Raw genomic sequence first — 24,744 nt, 5'->3', positions numbered from 1 at the left:
AAATGCCTGAGAGGCAGGAGCACCCAGAGGGCACATTCCACACATTCTGCCCCACCCCCAGGAGCAATGGAAAGCTCCCTGGCCCCGCCACACAGAGAATAGAAAGGAGGGTGGAAGGACCTCACTCTAGTTTACACAGAATAAACAGCCAGGCAAGACAAAGGGCAATCTGCTGGCCCCAACACAGAGAGGAGGCCAGTTGCAGCAACTCAGGTCTGTAATCCCTGCACTTTGGGAGGCCAAGAGAGGAGGATCATTTGAGCCCAGGAGTTCGAGACCAGCCTGGGCAACATAGCGAGACCCCCCCCCATCTTTACAAAAAATTAGCCAGGCGTGGTGGTGCATGCCTGTAGTCCCAGCACTCGGGAGGCCAAGGTGGGAGGGTTACTTGAGGTCAAGAGTTTTGCCATGATTGCACCAGTGCACAGTGAGTCATGGTACTATGCCTGGGCAGCCTGGGCAACAGAGAGACACCTTGTCTCTTAAAAAAAAAAAAGAGAGACAGGGAGAAACTTGTAGTGCAGAGGCCAAATCCTTTGAACCACCAAGCTGTGTCTCACTATGTTCCCTCCGTTTCTTTGACCATGAACATATTTATAGTTTATCATTATAACCATTTATTTGTAAAATTTTATGGTACTAATATTTTTTCATGCTCCAGTGGTTGGTATTTCTCCTTCTCAAGGTTGATATATGCTACCATAAGTTGTGTTTCTCCCAAAATTGCAGAGGGTATCACAGAGGGAAAGGTGGTGGTCCCTTCATATCAAAGATAACTGAAGCATAGCTCCTTTTAACAGGACCATGGCAAAGAAAGAAGCCAGCTTTTCTAACAGAGGATTTTCTGACCTTGTCATATTGGTGCTATTACTGGACGCTCCCCTCAGATCTCAGGACATGGCCTGAATCTTAGCTTCAGTTGTCCCTTATACAGACAGTTCTCAGTTTTGTGGTGCTAATTTGAATTGCAAGAGCCAGAAGAGTCCTTTGAGGGGAATTCCACTTTTTTTTTAATGGGTTATTTTTATCTAAGTACATTAGATACTTCTTGTAGGGGCTTCCCTAGACTTTTAGTGCCTCTCATGTTTCCTCTTTGGTCACTTTCTATGTATGTTCTTAGCCCCACCATCCAACCCTCACTGGTTCAGTTACCAGATTTGATACATTCCGGAATTTTTAGATCAAAGTAGGAAAGGAGGTGGTTCTAAATACAAAAGTATTATTTTTTTTACAATTTCATTCATATTTATACCTACCACTAGTTATTTAGTCTTAACTCTGAGATTAAATTGTTTTATCACTTGCTGCCAGTAAGGAAGCCACAACTTCTCTGTTCTAGAATTTATCTTCATTCATGTTTCAGGTAAGTGAAATGTAACTATAAGTCACTTTTCCAGGAAAGGTAGGTGGACATGTTTCTAAGTCTGTATAACTGAAAATATTTTTCTGCTGTCCCTTGCACTTGACTGGCCTTGCCTGATTTGGAGTGACAGCATTTTCCTTCGGAGATGTTGTCTTTGGCATCTAATGTCACACAGGAGAAGTCTGAAGTCTCTCGCTGTTGTTGTTCCTTTACATGTAACTGTTTTCGGCCTGAATATTTCTGAAGGAGTTTGTCTAAAACACTAAAACTACAACCAGTTCCAGAAAGAAAACTTAATAGTTATAGTTATGAGCATATGTCAAAGTTTTATTGGAAAAGACATCTAAAAGCCAATTCAAAGAGTCACTCTTAGTATAGGTTTTATTTATTTATTTATTTATTTATTTATTTATTTATTATTTTTGAGACAGGGTCTTACTCTGCCACCCAGCCTAGAGTACAGCAGCATGATCATGGCTCACTGCAGCCTGCAACTCCTAGGCTCAAGCAATCCTCCCACCTCAGCTTCCCAAGAAGCTGGGACTACAAGTACACACTGCCACAAACAGCCAATTTTTGTATTTTTTGTAGAAATGGGGTTTCTCTATTGCCCAGGCTGGTCTCAAACACCTTGGCTTAAGCAATCCTCCTGCCTCAGCCTGCCAAAGTGCTAGGTAGGCGTGAGCCACCACACTTGGCCAGTATAGGCATTTTATAGGGGAAAGTGGTTATAGAACCATTGATAGACTAGATGCAAAAAGAATGTTTAAAGAACATGTATTCTGGCCGGGCGTGGTGGCTCACGCCTGTAATCTCAGCACTTTGGGAGGCCAAGGCGGGCGGATCACTTAAGGTCAGGAGTTCGAGACTAGCCTGGCCAAGATGGTGAAACCCCGTCTATACTAAAAATACAAATATTAGCCAGGCGTGATGGTGTGCACCTGTAATCCCAGCTACCTGGGAAGCTGAGGCAGGAGAATCCCTTGAACCCAGGAGGCAGAGGTTGCAGTGAGCCAAGATCATGCCATTGCACTGTAGCCTGGGCGACAAGAGTGAAACTCCATCTCAAAAAAAAAAAAAGAATGCTGATTTCTTCCTTGAAGGTGGCTGAGTACTACATCATCCAAAAAGATCCTATTCCAGAACAGGTTAGGGACGCTTTTTTTATACCAGGAGTCTGCAAACTGTTTCTGTAGAGGGGCAGACGGTGTATATTTTAGGCTTTGTGGGACACATACCGTGTCACAGCAGCTGCTGCTATTGCTTTTTTAACTCTTTATAAACTGGGCAGCATTTGGATACGGGCCACAGTTTACTAATCTGTGTTCTACACCGTGAGATATCTTGGGTATTGGTCTACTGGTTCATTTTTCTTTCTGTTTCAGAAACCTTATGAAGATACAGGCTAGTTGAGTTTATTAACTGTAGTCTGTCCATGTATTTTGTGAGGACTGAATGAGTTACTATACATAAAGCACTCTGAATAGTTCCTGAATACTGTTAAAAATCAGTTTTTTGGCCAGGTGTGGTGGCTCATGCCTATACTCCCAGCACTTTGGGAGGCCAAGGTGAGTGGATTGCTTGAGCCCAGGAGTTACAGCCAGCCTGGGCAACATATCGAAACCCCATCTCTACAAAAAATACAAAAATTAGCTGGGCATGGTGGTGTGCCTGTAGTCCCAGCTCACTTGGGAGGCTAAGGTGGGAGGATCCACTGGGGGACGGGGGAGGGCAGAGGTTGCAGTGAGCAGAGATCACATCACTGCACTCCAGCCTGCATGACAGAACAAGATTCTGACTCAAAAAAAAAAAAAAGAGAGAGCGAGAGATACTAATGAGGCTATGGGGCTGAGGCTGTATTTCTATCACCTTAGCACAAACTTTTTTTTTTTTTTTTTGAGACAAAGTCTTGCTCTGTCACCCAGGCTGGAGTGCAATGACACGATTACAGCTCACTGCAGCCTCAACCTCCCGGGCTTAAGCAATCCTCCCACCTCAGCCTCCCCAGTAGTGGGGACTACAGGCAAGCACCACCACAACCAGCTAGTTTTTGTATTTTTTTGGAGACAAAGTCTCTCTATGTTGCCCAGGCTGGTCTCGAACTCCTGGGCTCACGCAATCCACTCGCCTTGGCCTCCTAAAGTGGTGGGATTACAGGCGTGAGCCACCATGCCTAGCCCATTAGTATCTCTTATAATGAAAAGTCAAGTCTTAATTTCCTATAAATATTCAGTTATTTGGGAAGTTACTCATCCATTTTATTAAAAAAAAAAATGAAAACTCAACTTTTAAATATATACTTGGGCCAGATCATGAATGTTCTTGAATGCATTGCTAAGGAATTAGAAAAACAAAGGGGAAGAACAAATGGGTTTTGGAGACAGATCTGGGTTCATTTCCTAGACTCAGTCCCTTCCTGACTGGCTTCGGGCAAGCTACCCAAGATCTTTCAGCATGAGTTACTATGGCTATAAGGGGACATCTCCTACCTCATAGGGTAGTTTAAAACATAGAACAATTAGAAATATAAACAAATAATTTGAATTATTGTAGACACTCTATATAAGTAGTACAGGTTGAAGATCCCTAACTCAAAAATCCAAAATCGGTCAGGTGCGGTGACTCGGCACTTTGGGAGGCCAAGGCAGGTGGATCACTTGAGCTCAGTTTGAGACTAGCCTGGGCAATATGGAGAAACTCTGTCTCAAATGCTAAAATTAGCTGGATGCCTATAGTCCCAGCTACTCAGGAGGCTGAGATGGGAGGATAGCTTGAGCCTGGGAGATCCAGGCTGCAATGAACTGTGATCACACCCCTGCACTCCAGCCTGGACAACAAAGTGAGACCCTGTCTCAAAACAAAAAACAAAAAACAAAAACACAAATAAAAAATGCTCCAAAATCAGAAACTTTGAGCACTGACAACACCAAAAGTAGAAAATTCCATACCTGACCTCGTGTGATGGCTTATAGTCAAAACACAGTTAAAAGTGCATTTCATGCAAAATATTATTAAAAATATATAAAATTAGCCAGGAGCAGTGGCTTATGTCCGGAATCCTAGCACTTTGAGAGGCCGAGGCAGGCGGATCACCTGAGGTCAGGAGTTCGAGACCAGCCTGGCCAACATGGTGAAACCTCATCTCAACTAAAAATACAAAAATTAGCCAGTCGTGGTGGAACACACCTGTAATCCCAGCTACTCAGGAGGCTGAGGCAATCAGTTGAACCCAGGGGGTGGAGGTTGCAGCGCACCGAGATCGTGCCATTGCACTCCAGCCTGGGCGACAAGAGCAAAACTCCATCTCAAAAAGTAAATAAATAAATAATAATAATAATAATAATAATACACACACACACACATATATATATAAATTACCTTCAGTCTACAAGTATAAGGTATATAATGAAACATAAATAAATTTTGCTTTAGAATTGGATCTCATCCCTATGTATATACAGATTCCAAAATCTAAAACACTCTCGTCCCAAGCATTTCAGATAAGGGATACTCAACTTGAACTATCATTCTGGTAAAGGATGGAGAGTGAGTGTGGCTGGATAGATTGTGATCAGACTTGCACTTTAACAAGGGCTGCAATTGCAGTCAGGAGGACAGACAGGAGGTATACAGATAGAACCCCCAAATCATTAAGCAGGTGACTATAGTGGCCCCTGGGTTGGGAGAAATAGGAATCAAGGGGAGTCAACAGATTCCAAGAGTTGAAGAGAGGCACAATCAATAGGGCAATAGCCCCTAACTGGATGCAGGGAGTGAGGAAGAGAGCTCCTAAGGAGATAGCCTCAGGCTTCTAGCTCAGGGAATGTGGGAAGATGGTGGTGCCAGCACCAGAGCGAAAAAGACTAGAGGTCTGAGGCAGGGAGATGTGATTACAACATATTATATAAACCTTGTATCACAGAAAGCTGTTGACTCTGGTGCTGAAGTACAAAATTAAAAGATCCTACCACTGTTTTATCAGCAAGGACATAGGAGACGAGCTGTAGAACAGTGTTTATGTAATAAAAACATTTGTAATCAATAAATTTAAAAAACAAGGTTGGAAGTCAGTTTTTAAAATGGAGAAAAAAAAACACCCCCAATATTGCTTTAGAAAGGGTATACTTCTTGCCTATGACATTTACTTTTTCTACAACAAACAATTTGCAAAAATAAGCCAAGAAATAACCAGCCACCAAATGTACCAGTATACACCCACAACATATACTTTTGATTCTTAGTAATTTGCAAAAAAGGGAAAATCCACCACAGCAGAGAACATGCCAGGCAGAGAGTGACAGGCCTTCTGTGCTTTTCTTCTCAGCTAAGCCCTCTTAGACAAACAGCAGAGGAGGAGAGGGGAATATTTAAGTACTATTCACTTTGACTTTTTTTTTTTTTTTTTAATTGAGACGGAGTCTTAGGCTGGAGTGCAGTGGCACAATCTCAGCTCACTGCAACCTCCGTCCCCCGGGTTCAAGCGATTCTCCTGCCTCAGCCTCCTGAGTAGCTGTGATCACAGGTGTGCACCACCACACCTGGCTAATTTTTGTATTTTGAGTAGAGATGAGTTCTCACCATGTTGGCCAGGCTAGTCTCAAACTCCTGACCTTAAGTGATCTACCCGCCTTAGCCTCCCAAAGTGCTGGGATTATAGGCGTGAGCCACCACACCATGCCCACCTTGACATTCTTGATGAACAAGGGATAGAAACTTAGCAAGGGATTAAATGATATATTGGAGACATACAAATAAAGAGATTGCGAAGGAGACTATGTCCAACTTGGGTGAAACTCTGATGGGAGTTTCAAATGAAAGCCCTGAGTTTCCTGTCATCCAAATCAAGATTGCAAACATTCCTTCATACATCTGTCCATAAAAATATTTATTGAATATCTCCCTACTGGGTGAATCTGGAGCTCAGGGAAGAAACACTGGATAGAGACCTAAATTTGGAAGCATTCCCTCCTGAAGCTATGGGACTGGGTGAGGTTACTTAGGGAAAGAATAAGATGGGGAAGAGATCTCAAGGGTGAGCCCCAAGGCATTCAAATGGTTTAGGTATTAGGGTGATGAGCAACAAGCAAAGGAGACTCGAAGGTGGGAAGGAAACCAGTGGTGTCCCAGACCAACAGCCTGGAGCTCAGAAGAAATCTAGATTTAGAAGTCACTGGCCTGATAGATGAAACTGCCTAAAATAATGGTTCTGATAATGTGGCCCACACACTCTTGAGGGACCCCAAGACCTTTTCAAAGATTTATGAGGGCCAGACTAGTTTCATAATAATATCACTACAATGTTGTTTGCCTTTTTCATTGTGTTAACGTCTGTACCGATGGTGCAAAAGCAATGGTGTGTAAGACTACTAGTGAACCAGCACAAATCAAGACAATGGCTTTGGACTAGTTGTCAAGGTATCCTTCACTACCACACACTCTCAGTAAAACTAAATGCCAGTTTCACTAGGACTGCCCTTGATGAAGAAATATACATTATTAATTTTCTTAAACTTCAACTTGGCCGAGCACAGTGGCTCATGCCTGTAATCCCAGGACTTTGGGAGGCCAAGGCGGGAGGATCACTTTGAGCCCAGGAGTTCGAGACTAGCCTGGGCAACAAGGCGAAAAACCGTCTCTACAAAAAAATACAAAAAATTAAGGCCAGGCACAGTAGCTCATGCCTATAATCCCAGCACTTTGGGAGGCTAAGATGGGAGGATCACTTTGGGTCCCAGAGTTCAAGACCAGCTAGGGCAACAAGGCAAAAAAAAATCTCTACAAAAAAATACAAAAAATTAAGGCTGGGCGCAGTGGCTCACACCTGTAATCTCAGCACTTTGGGAGGCTGAGGCAGGTGGATCATCTGAGGTCAAGAGTTCGAGACCAGCCTGGCCAAAATGGTGAAACCCTATCTCTACTAAAATTACAAAAATTAGCTGGGCGTGGCACCTGTAATCCCAGCTACTCCGGAGGCTGAGGCATGAGAATCACTTGAACCCAGGAGGCAAAGGTGCAGTGAGCTGAGCTTATGTCATTACATTCCAGCCTGGGGGATAAAGCGAGATTCTATTTCAAAAAAAAAAAAAAAAATTAGCAGGGTGTGATGGCAGGTGCCTGTAATCCCAGCTACTCAGGAGGCCGAGGCAGGAGAATTGCATGAACCTGGGAGCGGAGGCTGCAATAAGCCAAGATTGCGCCACTGCACTCCAGCCTGGGCAACAGAGCAAGACTCCATCTCAAAAAAAAAAAAAAAAAAAATTAGGCATGGTGGTGCATGCCTGTAATCCCAGCTACTCTGGAGGCTGAGTGGGAGGATCACTTGAGCCTGGGAGATGAAGGTTGCAGTGAACCGAGATTGTGCCACTGCACTGAGTAACAGTAAAACTCTGTCTCAAAAAAGTAAAATATATATATATAAATAAACCTCAACTCTTGAGTGCATGTGTTTTTAATAGTCTATGTAAGGAATGAGAAGCACTCATAATGCACTTCTGCTATATACAGAAGTACAGTGGTTGTGGTTGTTACTAAAGCATTTGTGCTTTTTTTATTTTTATTTTTTTGAGACAGGGTCTCACTCTGTCACCCAAGCTGGAGTACAGTGGCATGAACACAACTCTCTGCAGCCTCGACTTCCTGGGCTCAAGTGATCTCCGGTCTCCCTCTCATGTAATTGGGACCACAGGTCTATACTACCACTCCTAGCTCATTTTTTAATTTTTTTGTAGAGATGGGGTCTCACTTTGTTGTCCAGGCTGCACTTGTGCTTTTTTGCCTTGTTAGCTGAAACAGATGCATTTTTATATGAAACACCTACTTGAAATTTTTCAACAACTGACAAGCAATGATTATTCAGGCTTGAGTATTTGACAAATATTTTCTCAAAAATGAATAAAGTGAAACTGGTATTTCAAGGGAAACAATTAATTGTATTTGTTGCCAATGATAAAATGTGAGTTTTTGGGTGAAAATTAAGATTTTTTATGCACCCCTGTGAGCTTGACAGCTTCTCAATACTTGAAAACTTCTCTGATGAGCTTGTTGGTGATGTTAATGATTCCAATTCTTTCATATTGCATAATGAAATGTTAACATTTGGAAGATCTGCATAATTCCGGGAACTATTATTTTCCAAATGAGGAACAAAGGATGTTACAAAACCATGCATGGGGTAAATATTCATTCCAAATGTAACATTTTGATGTAACAAAGTGTGCAAGTCTGAGAAGATGTAACAAAGTATCAAAGTTCACTGATAGAGTTTCAGATTCTAGATTGCAACTAATCTTTTAAAATTTACTTACTGAGTCCTGGTACAACATCAAAGAAAAATACCCACAATTACCTGGAAAGACTATTAAAAAAATTCTTCTCTTTTATAGCTACACATCTGTATGAAGCCAAATTTTCTCCATATATTTCAATCAAACCAGCACACAGCAAAAGACTGAATGCAGAGGCAGATAGGACTCCAGCTCTCTTCTACTAAGCCATACAGGAAAGAGGTGTGCACAAATACAATGCCCCTCTTTTCACTAAATTTTCTTTTTTAAAAAGTTTTTGTTCCATAAAATGTTATTTATGTTAACATATAATAAATGAGCTTACTATTGGCATTTTTAAATGAATAAACATTTTAAAAACTTCCTAATTTCTTTTCTTTTTTTTTTTTTTTTGAGACGGAATCTCTCTCTGTCACCCAGGCTGGAGTGCAGTGGCACAATCTTGGCTCACTGCAACCTCCACCTCCCGGGTTCTAGTGATTCTCCTGCCTCAGCCTCCGGAGTAGCTGGGATTAGAGGCGCCCACCACCACGCCCAGCTAATTTTTGTATTTTTAATAAAGATGGGGTTTCACCATGTTGGCCAGACTGGTCTCAAACTCCTGACCTCAGGTGATCTGCCCACCTCGGCCTCTCAAAGTGCTGGATTACACGCAGGAGCCACCATGTCCAGCCAAAACTTCCTAATTTCTAATATAGTAAACATTAATGGATAAATCTTTATAAACAATAGATTCTTGAGGTCTTACATCTTTAAGAGTGTAAACGGGGCCAGGTACAGTGGCTCACACCTGTAATACCAATGCTTTGGCAGGCAGAGGCAGGAGGACTGCTTGAAGCCAGGAGTTCAACACTACAGTGAGCTATGATTGCACTACTACATTCCAGTCTGGCAACAGAGTAAGACCTTGTCTCTCAAAAGTAAATAAATAAATACATTAAATTAAAGAAAAAAAAGATTGTAAAGGGGCTCTACTAAAACCAAAGGTTAAGAGACACTGGCCTACAGAAAGGGTATCCACAGAGAAGAGCAGAGGGCCAGGATATGCCAACATTTAGAAGCTGAGCCAAAGAGGGGGAGCCTGTCAAGAGAGACTGAAAAGGCATGAGATTACACAACAGCCAAAAAAAAGGAGAAAAGTAGAGGGAGAGGTCTGAAATGATATTGAGAAATCAAGCAAAGACAACATTAATGGAAATATACTATCATAATACCTGTAATATTGCCAGGCCTGGTGTGAAACCAGGTACTTGCTCCTTCAACTGAGTGACTTGATTTTTCAGTCTCGCCCTTATTTGCCTAGAGAAAAAGGAAAGGGTGGGGTTAACACTGAATGTTTCAAGCACAAATAAGTGATGCAGATTATTAGGTGTATTTCTCTTTTATTTGTTTGTTTGTTTATTAACACAGGGTCTCGCTCTGTCACCCAGGCTGGGAGTACAGTGGCACAATCAAGGCTCACTGCAGCCTCGACTTCCTGGGCTCAAGCGATCCTTTCACCCCAGCCTCCTGAGTAGCTGGGACTTTACAGGTCTGTGCCACCACACCTGGCTAATTTTTGTACTTTTGGTAGAGATGGGGGTTCACCATTGCCCAAGCTGGTCTTGAATTCCTGGGCTCAAGCGATCTAGGACCTCGGCCTCCCAAAGTGCTGGGATTACAGGCCTGAGCTACTGCACCCGGCCTGTATTTCTCTTTTTTTTGAGACCAAGTTTTGCTCTCATTGCCCAGGCTGGAGTGCAATGGTGCGATCTCAGCTTACCACAACCTCCACCTCCCAGGTTCAAGCGATTCTCCTGCCTCAGCCTCCCGAGTAGCTAGGATTACAGGCATGCGCCACCACGCCCGGCCAATTTTGTATTTCTAGTAAATGCGGAGATTCTCTATGTTGGTCAAGCTGGTCTCGAACTCCTGACCTCAGGTGATCCCCCCACCTCAGCTTCCCAAAGTGCTGGGATTACAAGCGTGAGCCACTGCACCCGGCCTGTATTTCTCTTTTAAATCAAAAACCAGGAGCAGGCAATGGTTCATGCCTGTAATCTCAGTACTTTGGGAAGCTAGGGCAAGAGGATTGCTTTAGAACAGGAGTTTAAGACTATCCTGGGTAACATAGTGAGACCCCATCTCTACAAAAAATAAAAAATTAGCTGGGAGTGGTGGCAGGCCCCTGTAGTCCCAGCTACTCAGGAGGCTGCAGCAGGAGGATGGCTGGAGCCCAGGAGGTTGAGGCTGCAGTGAGCTATGATGGTGCCATTGCATTCCAGCCTGGACGATAGAGCAAGACTGTCTCCATAAAAAAATAAAATAAAATAAAAACACCACTGAATGGACATTATCTGGTTTAATATGTACAGGAACTTCCCAACAATTTTCCAGGCCTCAAGTAGACGTGAATCTTTTTCTTTTTTCTTCTTTTTTCCTTTTTTTTTTTTTTTTTGAGATGGGGACTCACTCTTGCCCAGCCTGGAGTGCAATAGTGCGATACCTGCTCACTGCAACCTCCACCTCCTGGGTTCAAGTGATTCTGCTGCCTCAGTCTCCTGAGTAGCTGAGATTACAGGCGCGTGCCACCACGCCCGGCTAATTTTTGTATTTTTAGTAGAGATGGGGTTTCACCATGTTGGTCAGGCTGGTCTTGAACTCCTGACTTTGTGATCCACCCATCTCAGCCTCCCAGAGTGCTGGGATTACAGGAGTGAGCCACCGTTCCCGGCCACGTGGATCTTTTCTAACTCCTACTGACACTAACTGAGCCACAGGGTTCAGGGATAATTGAAAATGTATTAGTTGATGGCATTCAAAATCATATAGTAAATAAATGAAAACTTAGACCAACACTTCTAGAAAGTGCCGATCCTCATCTTTTTTCACATTTCCACTCTCCAGGTGCTGTCATGAAAAATTTTACAAGAACAAACTCAAGCACACACCTTTTGCTCAACTTGCACTAGATGACCACAGCGTATCCATATAAGGTTGAATGATAAATCAATGAATCCCACTCCAAATTCAGTATAAACTTACAAATTATATTCTAATTCACAAAGGAATTTTCTTTACAAAGAATTTAACACAAGGCTAAAAGTATAACCTCCTGCAGTCTCCTTATTAGAGTGAAAAAAAGTATAACCTCTTGCAAAACTAAGATGATCAATTTACCAACATACAACTTCTCAACAATACACTAGGATGTCAAGTAAATGAAATTACATCCATAAATACATATCTGAATAGCTCAACCCTGCCCAGTTATGATATATGATATAATGTTCAACTTGAACATGCTCTGTCCCTCTTGGAAAACCAGTTTTGTCATTTGTCATATGGACATTCACCAACAGCTCTTCCTTCATTCTGATTTGGTTACTCCCAGTTCCACTTCTCCACACGTCACAAAAAACTGACATAAACAGGCACACAAGAAATAGATTATTTGGACTGGCCTAGTAAACATCAAGAATGTTGAATGGTACAAGAAAGAAGTCATACCCAAGATTTTCAAATTTTATTTATTTATTTTATTTTTTGAGACAGGGTCTGGCTCTATCACCCAGGCTGGAGTGCAGTGATGCAATCACAGCTCATTGCAACCTCCACCTCCTGGGCTCAAGCCATCCTCCCACTTCAGCCTCCCAAGTAGCTGGGATTACAGGTGCACACCACCACACTCAGCTAATTTTTGTATTTTTTGTAGAGATGGGATTTTGCCATGTTGCCCGGGCTGATCTTAAACTCCTGAGCTCAAGTGATCCTCCCACCTTGGCCTCCCAAAAGTGCTGGGATTACAGTTATAAGCCACTGCACCCAGCTCAAATTTTATTTCTAGTTAGTGACTTTGTTTTTTCAAGTCAGTATTCTCTACAATAATATAGCTCAAAAGAAGAACAGACCATTGGAATTTTTTTTTTTTTAACTGGGATTGGACCTGGTTAGAGGCCACAGTTCTGCTCTGAGACAGGGGAACAGGGAATACTGCAGTTTTCACTCCGCAGCAGTTCCAGCCCTAGCTGCTCCCCTGAATGACAACCAGATGTGGTGCTGGGCATAGCCTAATAACCCTACACAGTCACCCAGGCTCTCTTTGGCCCGAAGTCTTATACAATCATTCTTGCTGAAATCCACTAGAAATTCCAATTCACTCTGTTTAACATCATGGCTGAATTTAAAATATTTAACATGTTATGACAGAGAAAAAAACACATTGCTAAAATATAACCTTTAACTCATTATGGATATAGAAAAATGAGTAAATAAAAATAAAATATAACATGGACATTTCAACAGAAGCTATATGGTAGGCAAAGGAGGCAGCATGAAATTTACATGATTAAAATAAAGCTGCCTTTAGACAACAAAAATGCTGAAATGTGCCATAAGCTTAGAGTAGTTCTCAAATAATTCTCAAAAGGCACAGGGAAAACACTTTTAGTAACTGATCAGAGAAGAAGCAAGAACATTCACCTTCAAAATACAGGGCTTCGGGCCAGGCATGATGGCTCACGCCTGCAATCCCAGCACTTTGGGAGGCCAAAGCAGGCAGATCACGAGGTCAGGAGTTCGAGACCAGCCTGGCCAATATGGTGAAACCCCGTCTCCACTAAAAAATACAAAAAATTAGCCAGGCGTGGTGGCACGCGCCTGTAGTCTCAGCTACTCAGGAGGCTGAGGCAGGAGAATCGCTTGAACCCGGGAGGCGGAGGTTGCGGTGAGCAGAGATCGCGCCACTGCAGTCCAGCCTGGGCGACCCACTGAGACTCCGTCTCAAAACAAACAAACAACAACAAAAACAACAGGGCTTCTTCTTAAAAAAAAAAAAAAAGGTCTTCTTCTAAACAAGGACACAATTTATCCCCCTGCCCCAATAGATTACTGTTATCAAATTATTATTATTATTTTTTTTGAGACGCAGTCTCGCTCTGCTCCGTCTCCCAGGCTGGAGTGCAGCGGCGCGATCTCGGCTCACTGCAAGCTTCGCCTCCCGGGTTCACGCCATTCTCCTGCCTCAGCCTCCTGAGTAGCTGGGACTACAGGCGCCCGTCACCACGCCCGGCTAATTTTTTTATTTTTTAGTAGAGACGGGGTTTCACCGTGTTAGCCAAGATGGTCTCGATCTCCTGACCTCGTGATCCGCCCACCTCGGCCTCCCAAAGTGCTGGGATTACAGGAGTGAGCCACAGCGCCCGGCTATTATAAGATTTTTAAAATGCAGAACGCAATTGTTTTATTTAATATGTTTTATTCCCATTTTGTTCATTTGTTGATTTATTTCATTTGTTCGTTAACAATTTTTATACTACTAAAAAATACTTCGGCCGGGCACGGTGGCTCACGCCTATAATCCCAGCACTTTGGGAGGCTGAGGTGGGTGGATCACCTGAGCTCGGGAGTTTGACACAGCCTGAGCGGTGAAACCCTGTCTCTACTAAAAATACAAAAAATATATATATATATTAACTGGGAGCGGTGGCGCATGCCTGCAATCCCAGCTACTCGGGAGGCTGAGGCATGAGAATCGCTTGAACCCGGGAGGCAGAGGTTGCGGTGAGCCGAGATCGCGTCATTGCACTCCAGCCTAGGCAACAAGAGTGAAACTCCATCTCAAAAAAAAAAAAAAAACCTTCAAAAAATTTTTAAAAACTTAATATGTAGTTCCTTGTAAAAATAATTGTGATTGTAAGGCCACCTAGTGTTCCAAGAAATACATATATTTCAAATTGCTAGTCATTTAAGTCAAATTAAAACACTAAATTACCTTCTCGTTGAAAGAAAACTGATTTTCACCTATCACTAATATAGCAAAAGCTATATCAGTATACAAGACAGTCAATTGACAATAGTACTATTATTACATAAGAATATTTACCAAAAAAATTATTATAATTTAACCCAGACATTTACCAAATTTGACAGTTACCTCAAATACATATTTGAAGGCTTAATGTGAGGAAGCTATTTTATGCTTCATTGAAAGTTTATAATGTAAAGTTCTTCCATCCAATTCTCTCTAACTCAAAGCCCTAAGAAAGCAAAGGTAAACTGCTTGATATTTATAATATGAAAATAAGTCAGAATAGTATAAAATGTTAATGAATCCTATAATTCTTAGTGAGGGTAAAGTCCATCATTAATCCACACACACAATGACACAATAACTCACATTAAGCTTCTAGATCAGGGTTTTTCAATCTCAGCACCACTGACATTTGGACCAGATCATCCTTTGTTACGGGGACTATCCTGTGCACTGCAGGATGCTGGGCATCAGTCCTGGCCTCTACTGCTAGCTGCCAATAGCACACCCCTTCCCCATATGACAACCCAAAAGACTCCAGGCATGCCCAATGCCCTGAGGTAGAGGGAGGAAAAAACTGCCCCATTTGACAACCTCTGATGTAATGCAATAAACGGACTAGGTTGGATTGGTTAAGGCTTTATAAAATTTAGGATTTTAAAAGTGGACCGTAAGTTCATTCAGAAAAAGGTCTCAAAAATAAAGAACCTTCGGAGTCCTGGTACAGGCAACCAAGTGTGGTAGGATTCCTGAACAATGAGGTCCCACCTCCCCTACCCCCACCCACTCAAGGATGAGGGGGTAGGCAGCATCTACTCAGATCCAACAAATTGATGGCATGAAGATAAACAGTACAGTATTGCTAAACTTTTCACACCTTTCAAAAAGTCAAGCATCCAGATTTTTATGTGTAACTACAGGCATAAGTGTGTTAAGAAGTAATCTAATGTTGTAAAGTAATAAATATGTTGAGAAGTAATCTAATTCTGTAAGCCAAACAAAAAACATTTGGCCTCTAGGCCACAATTTTATCACCTTCTGCCAGTAGCAAGAGTTATGAGACAAGACAGGGTTGGCTCTGAGTATGAAGATCTGTAAGAAGCGGTGCTTAACTATATGTCAACAAAGGAGAGTTGATGCCAGCGGGTCTGCTGGTGAGAACAGGTAGACCCCTAATTCTGACACTGAGAATTAGTCTCACTATTGGAGGATTACCTAACCATAGATCTGGCCACTAGAGCTGACTAGGGCTCCAATGAACAGCTCTAGGTCCCTTGCAGCCCTCTGGGTCATCAGAGCGGAATGTAGAAAGAATGGGGAAGGTAAGGGTTCTCCACTTGGAGGGAAGAACCTGCCAAGAGCTCGTAATGAGAAAAGCCTCACAAGGACCTGGCCTTCCTGCTTTTCAAAAAGACTAAAGAAAACCTTAGGTAGAAAAGGTTAGGTCTAAAAGGCTGCTTACTAAGGAGGGACTGGTATTTGGGCACCTAAACCCAAAGATCACTTATAATGTTAAGTCATTCATTGCAGTCAAGATTAAGTTCCTGACAGGCTCTGGCAAAACCTTTCACAGAAATGCTCCCTTATCTTCTGGGACCTCTCAAGCACCAGATACCAAGCAGTATGTCTCCCGTCTAGGCTTGTGGTGAGGGGCAAAGAAAAAAAAAAAGCTTAGCCAGCAAAGTAAGTAGGTCTGACCTGTCTCTAACCAGTCAAAATTGGACTATAACCTCAAAAATGACTTTTTGAAGAGAATCTGTTTGGGTGCTTCCCAACCAGACTGATGGGTGGAATGATTTCCTCACAATGGAAAGGCCTCAGGGAGAACCAAACCCAGGGTGTCTCCTGCTGGAGGGTAGAAGTTTGCAATTCCTTCTAGCAAGCCAATGACAAGCCCATGGTAGGGAAAGAAATGTACCTTTGAGCCTCTGCCACCTACCTTGGAACACCTGGGCAAGTCACTTAGCTTCTGGCTAAAGTGTCATAAACTGCAAAATTGAGGGGAAGGGTAGTAGCCGAGTGGCTGAGGAATCTTGACTGTGGCACCTTTAGCCACCCACTTCTTCAAGGTCAAGGATTTACAGGGTGCCAGAAGCTGCTTTTTGGTCAATTAAGGGGTGCAAAGGAGAGCCAACCGCACAGTGCAGGGGTAATGGGGGCCTTCTGCACTGTGGATGGGATGTCAAAGAAGCTTGTTTTGAGAGTCTTACATTCTTTTAATCCTTGGGGCAACCTCAGGAAGTAGACAGTTCTCATCATCCCTATTGCACAGAGAGGAAAGTGAAGCTAACTTTTCCAAGGCCACACAAGCATCCCTGCCCCTTAACCTCTATTCTACCAACCTCTACTGAGTCAATTAGAGGAGAAGGGAGCCATTTGCCTCCACTTCAAGGACCCTCCTCTGTACTAGGCCAGCTTTCCTTCTAGAAGATTCTTCATGCAAATAGGGGATGTAACAGGGAACCATAGACCCCTGCTCAAAACCCCACTACCCAAATCCCAAACTGCCTGATTCCAACCCCCCTGATGGACAAGGACAGACACTTATTTGCAAACCACATCCCCAATCAGGTGCCATGACCATAGTAGTTGGCTGCCAGCTCTGGGCTCTGCTGCACTATCGCTGCAACCTGCCCAACAGCCTGGCTGGGGTCCTAGCTGAAGGTCCCAGCCTCTCTGGAACTCCGACCTCTTCTGCACAGGCTTCCAGAATCAATCCAGCTATGACAGTCAAGGTTCCATGTAACTTTTGAGCAACCTGCACTTTGGAGTATATTACACGCAAATTTTTTTTTTTTTTTTTTTTTTTTTTGAGATGGAGTTTTGCTCTTGTTGCCCAGGCTGGAGTGCAATGGCGCCATCTTGGCTCACTGTAACCTCCTCCTCCCAGGTTCAAGCCATTCTCCTGACTCAGCCTCTGGAGTAGCTGGGATTACAGGCATGCGCCACTACGCCCAGCTAATTTTGTATTTTTAGTAGGGATGGGGTTTCACCATGTTAGTCAGGCTGGTCTCCAACTCCTGACCTCAGATGATCCTCCTGCCTCGGCCTCCCAAAGTCCTAGGATTACAGGCATGAGCCACCACGCCCTGCCCAGACAAATCTTTTTAAGCACAAAAGGGCCTACATGTATTTAATCTACAGGACAAAGTAAAAGTCTTATCCATGTTAACTTAGTAACCAAGAAGACCTGCCCTTCACTATGGTAAGCAAATTATTTCCACAAAAACAGTTCTTCTATCCCTGTAGCTAAATGTACAGCCAAGGTTCCAAACTTTTATCTTTTATCACTAGGATAAATTCCAATTTTAAGTCTCAAGATTATAAGCCAGCTCCCAAAGGTACAGGCTGGATAAACACAAACATCACTTTTTTATTCAATGAGTACTTTCTAAGTACCTATTTATTAAAACTTACCATGTACCAACGACTTCTGTAAATGCTTTATAGGTATTAAACTCATTTAATTCTAACAACCTTATGAGTTAGGTGACATTACTACCCCAATATACAGAAGCTAAGGCACAGAGGTAAATTGCATGACCCAATGATGCACAGAGAAGGAGGCAGCACCATGCTTAGGCTCTGGAGCTACCATCCACAGCGAGCTTACAAACATACCCAACTTGCCCTGCACTTGGCCAGCAAACACTCACAGCACCTACTCAAACCATCTGCCTCTTCACAACCAGTCTCTTTAGAAAGAAGACTTAATCAAGAAAAGTGCCACCAATGGAGAGAGCAGGCTTAATTATAGCAAACTAAGGGAAGGGAAAACCAAACAAATCATATAAATGTAGTAAGCCCCCCTTTGAAAGGCGCACTTATAGAACAACTATGCTTTCTTGCCTACAAAGCAAGGTGGATCTTCCAACACTAATGCACATCCTTCTCCCACTTTGCATAATCTTTTAAAAGACACCACCCTTCTGCCCAGGGCAGGGTCAGGTTCCTCTACTCAGGAGCCTCCACTCGGTCAGCTTCTCACAGGGCCATTGCCATTGACCCCCAAAGCAGTAATTTGCTAACTGGTGAGGACAAAGGTCTATGGCACAGGCTGTGTTTTTGGTCAGGAGCTATTTCCCTCACAACATTGGCAGGCTTAAGTCTCCACCTCCTTCAAGTCTTTGCCCGTAAGTCACTTTTACAAAGACTATGACTCCCATATTTAAAATTGCAGCCACCACGCCACAGACATTCCTGTCCCTCTTTTTTGCTCTGGTGTTCTCTTTGTGATTCCCACCAGTTCACAATGTGTTTCACCTATTTAAATGTCTGTCTCTACCCATCAGTATGCAAATTTCATGAGGGTAGGGATTTGGGCTGTTTTGTTCACTGTTAGACTCTCAGAGCTTTGAAGATTGCCTGGCTTAGGGGACACACACAGCTACCTGTTGAGTAAGTGAATAAATACCCACAAAGAACAGATACTTGTCTCTAACTCTCAGACCTTCCCCCAGTTGTCAAATTCAGGCTGCAACCTTAGAATTCCCCGTGAGGAAGAAATGGGGCTGTTACTTCCAAAGAAAGATAATTTGGCAACTAAATCCATCATTAAGTACCCAGTTTCCCACAGAGTAGAGCAGGTAGAGAAGGAATCTGGAATGCTGACCTTTGTCAATGTCCGGGCTCCCAGGAAGGTATAAAAGGAGAATAATAATAGAAGAGGACGAAAGTCAGGGATAGCATTCTCAGCAGGGAGGGAAACATGGTAATGAGAGGAAGGCTGTAAAGAAAAAGCAAAGCGCCGGTGGGGGCGCAGTGGCTCACGCCTGTAATCCTAGCACTTTAGGAGGTGGAGGCGGACAGATCACTTTTGAGGTCAGGAGTTCAAGACCAGCCTGACCGACATGGTGAAACCCCATCTCTACGAAAAATTCAAAAATTAGCCGGGCATGGTAGTGCATGCCTGTATTCCCAGCTACCTGGGAGGCTGAGGCAGGAGAATCATTTGAACCCAGGAGGCGGAGGTTACAGTGAGACAACATCATGCCATTGCACTCCAGCCTGAGCAACAGAGCGAGACCCCGTCTGAAAAAAAAAAAAAAAAAAGAAAGAAAGAAAGAAAAGCTTATGAAATTCCTTTTAGCAAGTAGTAAGTGCTGATTACAATGAAAAACATCACATACTGGGTGAAGACCTTAGTTTTAGTTGAGCCACTGCCATTCACCCTTGGACAAATCACACCACTTTTCTGGCCTCAAATGATTTCCTAATCCACTGGATGGAATGTGGGAAGTGGGCTGGATTTTTAAGAAATTCTAGGACCAGTGCGGTGGCTCATGCCTGTAATCCCAGCACTTCGGGAGGCCAAGGTGGGTGGATCACGTGGGGTCAGGAGTTACAGACCAGCCTGACCAACATGGTAAAAGCCCGTCTCTACTAAAAATACAAAAATTAGCCGGGCGGGGTGGCACACGCCCGTAATCTCAGCTACTTGGGAGGCTGAGGCAGGAGAATCGCTTGAACTTGGGAGGTGGAGGTTGCAGTGAGCCAAGATCATGCCATTGCACTCCAGCCTTGGCAACAAGAGTGAAACTCTGTCTCAAACAAACAAACAAACTAGCTGGACATGGTGGCAGATGCCTGTAATCCCAGCTACTTGGGAGGCTGAGGCAGGAGAATCACTTGAACCCAGGAGGCAGAGGTTGCAGTGAGCCGAGATCACGCCATTGTACTACAGTCTGGGCGACAAGAGCGAAACTCCATCTCAAAAAAAGAAATTAGCTAGGCGTGATGGCGGGCACCTGTAATCCCAGCTACTCAGGAGGCTGATGTGAGAGAATTGTTTGAATGCAGGAGGCAGAGGTTGCAGTGAGCCAAGACTGGACACAGCAAGACTTCATCTCAAAAAAAAAAAAAAAAAGATCTCAAGGCAGCAGCTACCATGTAAAAAAAAAAAAAAAGATAATGAATCATTCATATATACATTAACTAATTACTGATTATTAATACAACATATATCGAATACTTATTATGTGCCAGGAAGAATTCTAAATGATCATCTGTTAGGAACCCATTTAATTCTACCAACATCCCAATGACCTAGACATTACTTTTACTTAACATTTGAGGAAACTTTGGCACAGAGAGGTTAATTAATTTGCTTAAAACCACACAAGTAGTAAGGCACGCAAGAGGGTTTCCAGGTGTTTAGGATATAGACAAAAATAAGACAATACATGTATTTGCCCTTATGGAGTTGATAAACATATTTAATTTGCTCTCCAATTAATGAAAGTATATTCAGTGAGCACCTATTCTCAGTACCGGCCTAGATGCATTATTATTGCACTAAATTATCTGCACTATTATTATGCACTAAATTATCTCTTCACAATCAGTCTTTCTAAAAGGAAGATTTTTATATTAAAACAAAAAGCCACTGGAAAAGGAAGTAAGTTTGAATACAAGCAAACAAAAAAGAAAAGTAAAGCAGAAATACAGTTTAGCAAGCCACATGTTGAAAAGCACTAAGCAGTAAGTATTGTGATTTCTTTTTTTTTTTTTTTTTTTAGATGGAGTTTCGCTCTTGTTGCCCAGGCTGGAGTGCAATGGCGCATCTCAGCTCACTGCAACCTCTGCCCCCCAGGTTCAAGCGATTCTCCTGCCTCAGCCTCCCAAATAGCTGGGATTACAGGTGCCTGCCACCACACTCGGCTAATTTTTTGTATTTTTAGTAGAGATGGGGTTTCATCGTGTTGGATAGGCTGGTCTTGAACTCCAGACCTCAGGTGATCCACCCACCTCGGCCTCCCAAAGTGCTGGGATTACAGGCGTGAGCCACTGGGCCCGGCCTTTTCACCACCAATGACTTTGTAATTCACTCAAAAACCTATTACAAAGTTAGGAGTTACAGGACAATTACAATTTAGTAACTGCTGTGACTGGCAACAGTTACTTACATAACTGGTGATGTGAAAGGTCCCAAGAGCAAACTCAGTAAGGTCACACAGAATATATCTTTCCCTCCTTCATCTACTAGAGGGAAGATATCTTTCCCTCTTCCTTCTACTCTCATTTTTCCTCACCAGTCACCTCCCAGACAAAAAGCAGCCAGTGTTACTTCCTGGGAGTAAAGCTGGCAAAGATACCCACTAATTAAGCATTCAGATGTCCCGCAAGGGTAGAACAGGCAGAGGTCAAGTGGAATGCAGAAAATTCTCAGGACTCAGGAGCCAAATTAAGTTTCAAGTAACTCTAGGACCAGGGCAGAGAGATGGCTGTTAGAGAGAAGCACGAGATTGAAGAGAAAGGAAAAATGTATTAGATTTCACTTGGCGTATGATAAGACTATGGTATAGTGGGAAAAGCTATGAGCTGGAAGGACCCTCTGTCATTATCAGCCTTGTAGTCTTGTCAAGCCTAGTCACCTCACTAGTCTCCATCTACTCACCTCCAACTTAACGGGAATTAAGTAGATTGGATTTCTGAGTTCTGACTAGGGGGGGCTCCAGGAAGCCGCAACTACCCACTCTCCCGGCAGAAAGTCACCAGCAGCTGCGCGTTTGGGAGCACAGTCGGCACAGGACTTTTCCCCGAAGCACAGGAGCCAGCGGCTACAGCCACTAGGTAGTCCACTTGCAAACGCAGGTTGTGCCCGGGTTCTCTTTCTTTGGCTGCAGGTCTTCAGGTGTTATGGGCCTAACTCTTCCGCTACAAGTATCCCTCCCGCAAAAAATGGGTCCGGGGGACCTGCACACCCTCAGATCCCTCGTCCACAGCCCCACACTCAACAACAATGTCAGGTGCTTACGCGGAGATCTCCTTCCCGTTCAGGATTTCTGCTGGCGCCATGGCCTTTATTAGTCTGCTGCCCACGATGGACACCACCAATATCGAGGTTCCACTCCCTCCGCAGCCAAGCAGGACAACCCAACCCACGTGCTTAGGGACTGTGCAGGGGGATCACACTACTGCGCCTGCGCCCCTGCCCGCTTCTCCCCCGGCAGACGCGGTGGCGCATGCGCAGTTCGGAAGGACCTGAGTCCCTTAACTAAAGGAGAGCTAACAGGTCGGGGACTGCGGGACGGAAGAGGGAGGGGAAGATGAAGAAAATCGGTGATGAATGGCTGGCGGAAATGATTGGCGGAAAGAAAGAGCCAGTTCACAGTGCGCCTTTGTATTCGGCGGGAAACCCGGCCGAAGAAGGAGCTGGAAAGGACTCCGGAACCCGGCCCTAATTCCAGCCAATCAGGGAGTAGAGTTGTGGGGCGGGGCTGGGGCGGGACAGTCTCGCGGGAGACAGTTTCGCGGGTTCGGGAGGCGAGTCTCCGGTTTCCGTCCAGTCTCTGGGGACGTGGTGGCGGGGTCTGAATCGCCTGGCTTCCAGGGAGTTTTGGGCGGGTCCCCGCACGGGAGTGTGGCGGGCGCTGGACTCGACAGCAGATGTGGAACTGGAGACCTTGGCGCGCCCTCATACTTTGTCACACACCTACGCCACCAGACTGGGGTCGGGCCCCTCCGCGTTCTGCTCTGGAGGGCCTGGGTCTGGGCCCAGCATCGCGCTTTTAGAATCTCCTCAGCTGAATCTGACGCTCAGCCATAGGTGAAGCTTAGCCTGCTGTTTCAGGCCCCGCCGACCTGGAAGGAGTGTCAGAGCTGGAGCGCGCGTGGCCTCCTCGGTGTTGGGGTCACCCCGGGGTTGCCAGGGCTCAGGGAGGGTCGTAGTCTCGATTTTGTCACCCCCACGTCCCCGCCCCGCAGCAAGTCTGGGGTTTGAGAACTCACGCGGTCTTCATAAGCTAGATGCCAATTGACCCTCGAGGAGGGATGCTCCCTCCCCTTAAGCGTCCACGCTGGAGAAGGCATAAGATGGACAATTGCCTGGGGAGCCTGACAGGGCGGCGGCAGCTGGGATGCTGGAGAGGACTGGCCCTTTGAGTTACTGAGTCCAAGGAATATGCTTGCTCTGCTCTAGGAAACGCGCTCAGGTTACAGTCATCCCAATATGGTCCTGAAGATGCGTGGTTCAGGTCACTTAGGACTTGACCAGATACCGGGTTTCTTTTACAAGCCGTTTCTGACGGTGGCCTGTTTCAACTACTGGCAGAGCTCATCTAAAACTTTTTTTTTTTTTTTTTTTTTTTGAGACGGAGTCTCACTCTCGCCCAGGCTGGAGTGAAGTGGCACGATTTTGGCTCACTGCAACCTCCGCTTCCCAGGTTCAAGCAGTTCTCTGCCTCAGCCTCCCGAGTAGCTGGGATTACAGGTGCCACCTAATTAGCCCGCCACCACGCCCAGCTAATTTTTGTGTTTTTAGTAGAGACAGGGTTTCACCATTTTGGCCAGGCTGGTCTTGAACTCCTGACCTCATGATCCACCCGCCTCGGCCTCCCAGAGTGCTGGGGTTACAGGCGTTGGCCACCGCACCTGGCCTAAAACTGATTTTTTATTAATTTTGGGACTTTTAGTATTTTTTTCTTATTACTAAATTCTGAGGTTATTTATAGTAGCCCCATATACGGAATTAGATAATCTCTTGTGATTTTCTATTTCTGGTAATTATTTCTAATTTTTTTTGTTTGTTTTTGAGATGGAGTCTCGTTATGTCGCTCAGGCTGGAGTGCAGTGGTATGATCTCCGCTCTTTGTAGCCTCTGCCTCCCGGGTTCAAATGATCCTCCCACCTCAGCACCCCCCCGGAGTAGCTTGGACCACAGGCGCATGCCACCACGCCGGCTAATTTTTGTATTTTTGGTAGAGTTGGGGTTTCACTATGTTGACCAGACTGGTCTCGATCTCAAGGGATTAGTCTCCCTCGGCCTCCCAAAATGCTGGGATAAGGGGCATGAGCCACCGTGCGTGGCCTTAAAGTTACTATTCTTAAAGTTTGCACAAGTGATATGTTAAAGGCACAGACTTAGTAATATAATGACATTATAATAATAACCCTAAAACACATTGTCTCATATTGTGTTGTACCTAATCAAGTGAAATTAAGAAGAAAATTGAAGGAAACGTTTCTGGTAAATTGCAGATAGTGAATTTTTGTCTTATACTATCAAATAGATATTGATAATATTCCAGCTTTCTTATTTGTTGAGGAAGATGGCAGAAACCCCATTTTACAGAGGGGGATAGACTTTGAAGGATAATACCCAAAGCTGCATAGCTGTGGCTGGTATAGGCCCCAAACCTGATGTTTCATCTCTAAATCTACTGCCTTTGCCATCTCAACAGCCTGGTTTTTGACAGTATCTATGTATGAGTTGCATAAATCATTCATTCATGGAGCAAATAATTATTGAGTGGCCACTATGCCAACAGCACTGCTATAGATGCTAGAGATACCCTAGTGAACTAGCA

The 24,744-nt window shown here is 44.1% G+C and overlaps 1 protein-coding gene across 3 annotated transcripts in view; it reads right to left on the bottom strand.

Annotated features, from left to right (window-relative positions):
- The window catches only part of MTHFD1 (methylenetetrahydrofolate dehydrogenase, cyclohydrolase and formyltetrahydrofolate synthetase 1), a 71,401-nt gene extending 49,045 nt beyond the window's left edge, over nucleotides 1-22,356 (bottom strand). The window contains exons 1-2 of one of the 3 annotated variants that reach the window (XM_054529787.2): nucleotides 22,194-22,356; nucleotides 9,861-9,945 (exon numbers count right to left, since the gene is read on the bottom strand). In XM_054529787.2, coding sequence (XP_054385762.2) covers nucleotides 9,861-9,945; nucleotides 22,194-22,234 — 126 coding nt within the window. In that variant the 5' untranslated portion in view covers nucleotides 22,235-22,356. 3 annotated transcript variants of the gene reach the window in all.
- Nucleotides 22,357-24,744: the final 2,388 nt, after the last annotated feature.

Source organism: Pongo abelii, chromosome 15 (genome assembly GCF_028885655.2).
Source record: "Pongo abelii isolate AG06213 chromosome 15, NHGRI_mPonAbe1-v2.0_pri, whole genome shotgun sequence".
NCBI classification, from domain to species: domain Eukaryota; kingdom Metazoa; phylum Chordata; class Mammalia; order Primates; family Hominidae; genus Pongo; species Pongo abelii.
Note: the sequence above shows the minus strand (reverse complement) of the source record. Positions and strands in the feature narration are given on the sequence as shown.